The following is a 9,819-nucleotide window of genomic DNA, read 5'->3' as shown; positions in this document are numbered from 1 at the left end:
AAAAATACTGCATTTTTTACATTGAAACTATAAATCCCATTTAAATGCATATAGTAATTTGTAGATAAGTAAGGACATGAACCCCTATAAAAAAGAACATTCTCTTAGTGTCATTCTTTTCTTTATCTGTAGCACAATATATGAACATTTTTGTCAATGTTTTTACAGCGGCGATGCTGGCAGTTATCATACCAATTGCGATTCTCGTTGCCATAGGAATAGCCGCTTTACTATTCTGGATCTTCAAAGACAAAATAAGAAAGAGACTTTGTCCGAAACATGTTAGTATCTTGATTTTGTCTCTTTTGAAAAATCTTTTCTATGTAATTTACGAGGTATGCATAACCAGGCCCAGAAGATATATTATGCTACTCATTTGTGACAATACTTTTTATTGTATGATCGTGATGTTTATATGATCTATTTGCACCAATGCTGTCAATTCATAAAGAACTTTCTTTTTTAAGTTTTTTTTCGCAGAATTTATTTAATTATAAACACACCATCATGTTATGGTATTAAGCATATTAAGCATACAACAATTTTAAAATTGGTTCTGTTCTGAAATTTGTTAAACCTATTAAAACTGTTTGAGGATAAAATATAACATGTCTTCAGTAACAATATAGCAGATTGTTAATTCTTTAAGATACTCAATTGTGTATTTAGAGGAAATAATTAAAACCATTATCGTGTATATATTGTTTTGGTTATGCAGACATTTAATAATCCTTCTTATTACATATAAAGCTTAGAATTAGAGAATGTTTCAAAGTGCTTTATGAAGTTATCTTGACATTTTAGTTAACTCACATGTTCATATAAGATCCTTGGTAATATTGAGACTTTAACATTTCATTAAATACAGACAGAAACATAATTAGAAAACATGTGCCGCTCAAAAGTCTAAGTACCAAGTGATTACAATTATGAGAATTAGCTATCTACTACCCACATATTGCTAATAAGACAAATACGTTATTTTAAAAACCTTGCAAATTTGCTCCAAAGCCCAGCAGTACTGAAACAATCAAAACAAAGGTAATATAAACCTAAAAATATCTCTCAAAAATCAAATTTAAATGTCATGACGTATAATTTAAGTTACTTTTAGTATTTGAATTTAAGATCAAAACTATTAAAATAGCTTAAAGTAGACAGTTATTTAATATCTGTCTTAATAACATTGTTTGCTCGGCTTTATTTTGTGAACATCCAATTGTTTAGCGTTTGTAATAACGTATAAAAATTAAAAAATATCCCGGAGATTTAGTATACGGATTATTCAATGAAATTCTTCGTCTAGAAGCTAGGATTTTCTGGAATCTTTAGTTCATGTGTTAAAGACTTGGAAAGATAAGCATGCAAAAATCTTCACTCTTTTTCAATTTTTCTCAAATAGTTCCCTTTGTTGCTCTCAATTATGCTCAGCTGCTCCATGGTGAGCAATCATCTTCATAATATAAACTAATGACATTAATATCATAGAGCCTTATTCAGATAAATTATCTGGTAAGTAAGTCAATAATTACTTATTTTACAGGAACCAGCGGTACCAATCAAACCAGTTGTTGAAGGGCCAAACCCTATGAATGTAAAATACACCGGAAGCGGCGTCCCCTCCGATGTGAAAGTACCAAAAGCTATGCCTCCACCTTGGTTGAACACTGGTTGGTCTCCGTCTAACGAAAAGTTCCGTGGAAATCTACCTAATGAGCACAATCCGAGGAACAAACTCCCGCCAATAATTCGCCCACCAGGTGTAGCCGGTACACCAATGAATATGAAATATTCTGGAAAATTACCGAAAGGATCGAATACAGGAAATATGGTAGATTACCTTCTAAAAGAAGAGTTGGAGATGAACAACAACTTGAACAAGGCAAGATCTTTATGTGACTTTCTTTTAAACTTCTCTTATCTAACACGATTTTAACTCTTACAAAAATGAAAATCTGAATTTACTTTGACATTCTGTCCGCTAGATTTATTTGGTGTATTGTGTTGTGAAGTTGTAAGTTATTTCATTTTTATATGTAATTTGGGAAAAAAGAAGAGGAAAATGAACTTGACACAAGGCTTTCAATTATGAAAAGGAAGTCACCATATTTTTGACTAAGTGTTCGTTTATATTTTAGTTTCGCTTTAGTTTGCAAGTCTTTGACTATCACTGAATCATGTAATTTGCGTTATTGACTGTCTTTCATAAAGAAAGTGATAACTAAAGTTATGAGAATAATACAGATACATCTTTCAATTGATCGTTCTCTTTGATCCGCCGTTTACCGTTTCATTCAACAACCCAAGTTTTGTTCATCACTTAATAGGATATTTGCTCAAATTCAAAACAACACAATTCTATTTCAACACAACATAATCCATTTGCACTTACCACTTCCTTTTATCAAGAATACCATATAGTTTACCCGTATAGTGTTGAGTCAATTAGTTGAATTTCGTTCTACAAATATCTAAAAGCGCTTCCTGGCAAGAAACTGAGTGCAATATGACAAAGTATGCCAAAACAATACTTGATTTTTTTTTTATTTTAATACGAATAGGACAATAACATATTTTTTTCTGAGGAAGTAAAGTTCATTTGTTGTATACTTTATTCAATTGTACATTTTTCAATTCTTGGAACTATTTCAGAAAAAGCCAAAAACAAAAAAGAATAGAAACAGTGTAAGTCCAACAGAAATATCACCGGAAACTACAGGAGAAAGATCAGGAAGCAAAAAATCTAAAAGGTTTAAGAAGGCATTACTGGGAATAAAAGCAAAACAAGGTTTCGAATTGCCGCGTCAACAGAATTATTCACAGGAAGGTGTTTTCACACCAAATCAAGATTTTTACAGGCATCCTAATGGAATGCATGCAGTGAATGGAACACCAAATTTCAGCCAAACTGTTTCTGGGCCGTTTATGTCGCCAAATGGACATTTACCCCCACTAAATAACAATATAGGTTCAAGTTCACTTTATAATGGGCAACCTAACATAAAGACATTTGACCCGCGGGCCTCCTGGAGAACTGTTGGGTCGGTTGCTTCTGTAGCTGTTCAGCCGAAAGTTAGAAGACCTTCGGTAATAGACATTGCCTCAGTTGACGACCCTTTCGATGTTGAACACACTGAGCTTGACAGTAACTGATATGATAAAAAGTTTTATAAACTCTTATACACCACATGAATATAAACTGAGCTTGACAGTAACTGATATGATAAAAAGTTTTATAAACTCTTATACACCACATGAATATAAACTGAAAAAAATACATATTACCTATGTCATGAAGAATAAAACCGATATAATAAGATATAAAAACCATTTCATCCGTAAATTAAAGATTCGTTATGCATATTTGAGAAAACATACAAGAAAAGTCATATACAGTTAGCGAAATGTTCAAGCTGTTATTAAGAAAAAAGCGCACCTGTGCACATATGATTTTATAAGATTGATATATATACGTATATATGCCTGTTATCTGTGATTGTTTTAAATTATTTCTCACCTGGAGCCCCTTGTCTAAGAAGAAATGAAAATTGCATGTGTGTGTTCTTGATTATTCGCAGCCAGATAGTATAAACATTTTATTAGATGAACAACTTTCAGGTATTGATTAAAATATATTTGTGTAATCTTATTTATATTATATGACATGAAAGAAGGATTTTTTCTGGATTTTATTTTATTTTTTTAGTAACTTTGATAGTGACATTACTACTTTCTTTGCAGACCCATTTTTTATCGGCCAATATCTTTTAAATAAATTTGTAACACAAAGACTGAATAGAGTTTTGTCTATTTGTTTTCTTACTTATTTGTAGATAAACCACACGTGCCCTCATGATGGTTCTCCCTGGTCTCCTGAAGAAAATATGAAATGGAAACTAACTTCTGTTTAGATGATGACTAGGTTATCACGGCCCTCATTGTCCACCTTGTTGTCGGAAATGTTTGTACCAAATACCTTGAAAACATATTTCAGTATTAAGTATTGATATTTTTCCTACCAATTTATATGCTTTCGCATAAAGAGTTATTAACCTTGACCATTTTACCCTTATTTAATCACATAGATGTTCTAGTATATACAAAGATATACTATGTAATTCAACATATTGTTAAAAAAGTAACAAACGATAATACACTTGTTATTATCTAAAATTATAAATTCAACATTTAATATAACACATAGAGATGCAGTTTCGTAAAATGATTAGATTTAATCCAAGATGTCGAAATAAATGCGACCAAAGCTTGTTTGTCAATGTGTTGATCTTGATTTTTTCCGTTTATAATGAACATGTCTGTCTCCTTTTATAAAATCTATTCTTATTGGTTGATAAAGCCGCATTACACGGCATTATTCTATGAAATAAGAATTCTATGCTCGAATATCTTTAAGCATAAGTTATGAAAAAATTTAAAGTGTTTTGTACTAATGTAATTATTCAATGGGAAAGTAATTTCTAATTTTGTTATGATGTAAACTGTGCTTTTGTACGTATCAGCAGTATCAAGTAATATGTCAGTTACAGTTTGAATATAGAACTACAAAATGTCTTAAATATCAGTGTGCCAATTACTGGCATGTAGCTTGTTTATTTATTTTTGTTTTTTCTTTTGAGCGTATGAAAACGTATAAAATTTCTTTTTTAATTTGTACCATATTTTGAAGTACTTATAGGTCACTGTTGCCTCAGAAACGTAATTAATTTGATTTCTTAAAAACATTTTATTTGTGGAATCTTGTTACAGTTTCTACAAAATACTTATTAACTATATTCATGAACTATTTTCAGTTATTTTTTATGTTGGCAAATGGTATAATTATACTAAACAAGTATTTTGCATGGAAATCACAATACTATTTTCTTTCTTTTTAAGGCAGTACACATCAAGATTTATGCCACTTTCAATAAAGAGAATTGATCTATAACAAAACGTATGTTATACTATGAATAATTGTGCTGAACGTATCTAGTAACATATGTGACAACACACCACGAACGAATTATAAATATATGAATGTTGTTGACATGTGTGAGATACATGATCCTATAACATATTTATAGCAGATAATTAATTGTTCTAGAACAAAATAGTATTAATCATCAAATAAATGTACATCCATCTCTGTTCACTTAATACTAGATCAATATTTATTTTCAAGAAGATAATATTTTGAAATAATATAAAAAATGATAGATTTTTATTGTTGTCAGCAATATTTGAAAGGCAAATTGAAAATGTGCCAATTGTAGACCCAATCCAAAACTTTGATATTTTCTTTCCACAGAAATAATGCATTCAAATACGCTGACATAACCCAAAATCATGTTTTCGTATAACATATATAAAGCGCTTTGTTTACGGCCATGTGCTACCCTTACTGTGATATCGTTGTCAAGGCTATGCATTTCATGCAATTATAAAAACCTTCCACGCATCCTCTTAATAAAGTTTAGATTTTTGCTGCTTTATGTTTTTGCTTAAAGAATCATTATAGATGTGTTAAAAGTTTTATTTTGATAGAATGTTCCTTACAATAATTGGGATAGATTAATTATCAATTTATGATAACTTGTTGTTTTTGTTAGTTTTTGTTAACAATAAAGTATCCATATCAAGACTAGTTATTTCATTATTTTATGATAATGTTAAATGTCTTTTAAAAAAGAGGATTTATTATAGATTTTTTTTTAAATATTGGAAACAAAAAGGAGTAAGGCTTATCCTATAATTATTCAACGAAACAAAGGTTTACGAAATAACAAAAGTAAAAGGGCTGCACCTTTGCTCTAACGACATAAGTGATCAGTCCTGCCCGTCTCCCGAACACTGTTAATGTTCTAAGGCGACATTCCAGCTTTACTGGTTTTGATCAGGTGCCTTTCCGTGTATTAAGTATAACCACCGATGTTACGTTAGCTAGCTCGACAGCTTTCTGACATGAAAGTATCCAAAGTCCCTAACAGGATATGAACCTAAAGAAATGAGGGAACATGCAATACGATTTAAAGATCGGACATAAAATAGTTTTTTTCGGTTATAGACAAGTCAGTCTTCTAAACATTGTTGTAAAATATATGGTGCCAAGGGAAACAATCCGCAAACCCCACTATGGTGTTCAATAAACCAATGTTTAGATTCTGATGTACAAAACTGAGATTAAGGTTTTGGATACACCTGAATGCTATTAGTGCAAATATTGTTTTGTTTCCTGTTTTTGCTGAAATTGAATTCTTGAATCTTGCTATAACCCCGTTCCATATAATTCTGCATAATTATCAAATATATTGTTGGCAAATTTGATATTTTTCTATTATGATATGTCTATGCGGATAACATATTTGAGTTACTAAACTGTGAGGAGTTTGGATGTTTTCTTTGGAATCGAAATGAAATATACCAAGGTACAGGATTAACATCAACTCTTGCTTTGTCAGTTGTTTTGCATTTGGTTTTTAGATGACACTTTTTTTTTGCTCGCCATTTATTTGTCTCATTGACTCTTTAAAAACGCCCATGTGTTTCCTAAACATGTAATTTAAAGTTGTAAACAGTATATACTAGTAAAATATTATTTCAGTTAATCACTTATGACAAATGTGAATCTAATGAATAGATTATTTGAACTCATTAACCCTTTCCGCCATCTTGAATGGACTTGTCCTTTTTTGAATTTTGACAGACCCATTCATCACTTGTTTGGGGACCTACTAGGGATCAGTGATGATGACCAGACGCGCGGAGTGATCTTTGCCTGCACTGTTTGCATGGGTAGTATCAGTGACCGTAAGCATCGTAAGGGGTAATTAAATGAATTGCTTGTATATTAATTTTAGAAGAGAATTCCAATCCTTTTCTCTTAAGTACAGTAATGAGATAATTTCTCGTAGCGGATTTATAAGAATTTAAGCTGAAAGGATGTTTTGCAATGAAACACAAGCTATGTTTTTCAATTGTAATTTGGAACCAATTATTCCCATTTATTCTTACCAACGTTTATATATGCCAATTATCAAGGTTCACAATATTTTGTTTGTTTTAATATTTTACAGGTGATAAAATTACTTTGTATAGGTACAAACGAATATATTTAAAATAAACGCTGATAACGGAAATAGATTAGTTAACCGCCAGTGATGATTGAGGACTTTCTTTTAAAATTTTATTTTAGTTATAAATATGTAATAGTTTAAGGAATCTGTGAGATACAGATGTTTTAGAGAAAATACCTGTCCTAAATTCTTAATTAAACATATATGGCCAGATCGAATATATCATGTAAGTTGCAAGAATGCTTTTCAATATCCACATTATTAAAATGTCAATGATGACTTGGGTTTTCATTAGTTATACTTTTGTAAGATTAACACTTACTATAACTGTTTCAGTCACGGAAGATACCACGAGGTGTAAGAAATCATTGACCTCCTTATATACCTTTATATTAATACTGTCTGTATTTATTAACAAAATAGCACAAATTATAAAAACTTGAAACTTTCTATAACAACAATCATTTCATATTGTAAAATAACGAAGCTACTCATCATATGGTTAGAATAACCAATATAGCCAAGTTTGAGATGTAACGAAATATCAGATTTCCTTAACTTCTTTAACCGCACCTGGTTTAAACTACCGATCTCTCGAACAAATTTACACAGTTCTGTAGAGTCAGAGCGAACAAATGTCGGCTGCACATTTATAGTCTTGATAACAATGAATTAACGAAAACAATTGTTTGCGAAAAGAATCATTCGCGTCAAATGGCGAAAATTAATATCTGGCGAATAAAAGCAGTTTTAGAGTATTTAAAAAAACTTCACAAAATGTTTATCACTCTCTTAGCAACAACCAGACTATTTTCAACCAAAGAGCCTGGCTTTGTAGAGAGATTACCTTTGTTGTCTATCATACACTTACATTTTTTACATTGAAACTATAAATCACATTTAAATGTCTATTGTAATTTGTAGACCAGTAAGGACATGAAGCCCTACAATAATGACATTCTCTCAGTGTCCTTCTCTTCTATATCTGTAGCACACAATATATGAACATTTTGTCATTGTTTTAACAGCGGCGATGTTGGCAGTTATCATACCAATTGCAATTCTCGTTGCCATAGCAATAGCCGCTGTACTAAGAAAGAGACTTTGTCCGAAACATGTTAGTATCTTGATTTTGTCTATTTTTAAAAATTCTTTTCTATGTAGTTAATGAGGTATGCATTACCAGACCCTAGAAGATCTATTATACAAATCATTTGTAACGATACTTTACATTGAATGAGCGTGATATTTATATAATCTATATGCACCAATGCAGTCAATTCATAAAGAATATATTTACTTATAAAGAATTTGCTATATTATAAATTCGTTATAAAGATTTTTGAAGGATGTTTGACGTGATTTGTGTATTCAGTACCACAATAATTCAATACGTAATGTAATGACTTTAAATCTTATTACATTTGAAAAAGTAGATTACCAGCAAGTTACAGAGTCACTACTTTTTTTCTCAAAATTTATTTACTTATAAACACACCATCATGTTATGGTATTAGGCATATTTAACAGACACAAAAGTTATAAATTGGTTCTGTTATGTAATTTGTAAAACCCTAATAAAATTGTTGAGGCATAAAATTAAACATGTCTTCAGTTACAATTTAACAGAAAGATAGTCAAGATATTCAATTGTCTATTAAGCCAAAAAAAAAAAAAAAAAATAAAACCATTATCGTGTATATATAGTTTTGCCTATTCAGACATTCAATAATCAGTCTTATTACATATTAAGATAAGAATCAGAAAATGTTTCAGCGTGCTTTATGAAGTCAGCTTGACATTTTGGTCAAGTCACATGTTCATATTACTTTAACATTTAATTAAACGAGAAGTGTCAAGAAATACTGACAGAAACAAAAATCTAATAAAAAATATGCCGCTTAAAAGTCTTAGTACCAAGTGAGTTCGATTATAAAGATATTTAAGCAATTTATTATCCACATATTGCCAATAAGACAAATGCGTCGTTTTAATACCTTATAAATTTGTTCCAACGTCAAACAATACTGATACAATTAAAACCCTGCAAACATAAACCTAGAAATATCTAGATATATTGACCTGCGGGTTTCTTTGAGAACTGTTTGGTCAGTTGCTTCTATAGCTTTTCAGCCGAAGATTAGAAGACCTTCGGTAACAGACAGTGCCTAAGTAGACGACCCTTTCTATGTTAAACGAACTTAGCTTGACAGTAACTGATTTGATAAAAAGTTTTATATACTCTTATTCACCTCATGAATCTAAACTAAAAAAATACATATTACCGTATATCATGAAGAAAAAACCCTATATAATAAGATATGAAAACCATGTTATCCGCAAATTATAGATTTGTTACGCACTTTTGCAATGTTTTTGAAAAAACATACAAGATAAATCATATAAAGTCAGCGAAATATTATAAACAAACTTTTATTGAGAATAAAGCACACCTGTGCTCATATGATTATATTGGATTGATATATGTCTGTTATCTGTGATTGTTTTAAATTACTTCTCATCTGGAACCACTTGTCTAAGAAGTAATGAAAATTGCATATTTTTACTTGATTATACACAGCCATATAGTGTAAATATTTTATTAGATGAAACAACAAGCAGGTATTGAGTAAAATATTTTTGTGTAATCCTTTTTTTAGAAATTTGACATAAAAGAACATATATCTTTTCTGGATTTTAGTTTTAAAGGAATAGTAATGGATGGATTGATGTCTGTCTAATATAA

At 30.4% G+C, this 9,819-nt stretch overlaps 1 protein-coding gene across 2 annotated transcripts; it reads left to right on the top strand.

Annotated features, from left to right (window-relative positions):
- The first annotated feature begins 161 nt into the window (after window positions 1-161).
- LOC132722154 (uncharacterized) lies at window positions 162-9,336 on the top strand. 2 transcript variants are annotated; one of them, XM_060706596.1, is made up of 4 exons: window positions 162-281; window positions 1,544-1,882; window positions 2,653-3,164; window positions 9,306-9,336. In XM_060706596.1, exons 1-3 carry the CDS (start codon window positions 174-176, stop codon window positions 3,151-3,153), a joined length of 948 nt encoding a protein of 315 aa, XP_060562579.1. In that variant the 5' UTR covers window positions 162-173; the 3' UTR covers window positions 3,154-3,164; window positions 9,306-9,336. The 2 variants fall into 2 exon arrangements, with proteins under 2 accessions (XP_060562579.1, XP_060562578.1); XM_060706595.1 differs by lacking the exon at window positions 9,306-9,336 and having other exon boundaries at window positions 2,653-3,203.
- Window positions 9,337-9,819: the final 483 nt, after the last annotated feature.

This window comes from Ruditapes philippinarum, unplaced genomic scaffold, assembly GCF_026571515.1.
Source record: "Ruditapes philippinarum isolate M1 unplaced genomic scaffold, ASM2657151v2 ctg10222_1_1_1_1, whole genome shotgun sequence".
NCBI lineage: Eukaryota > Metazoa > Mollusca > Bivalvia > Venerida > Veneridae > Ruditapes > Ruditapes philippinarum.
Note: the sequence above shows the minus strand (reverse complement) of the source record. Positions and strands in the feature narration are given on the sequence as shown.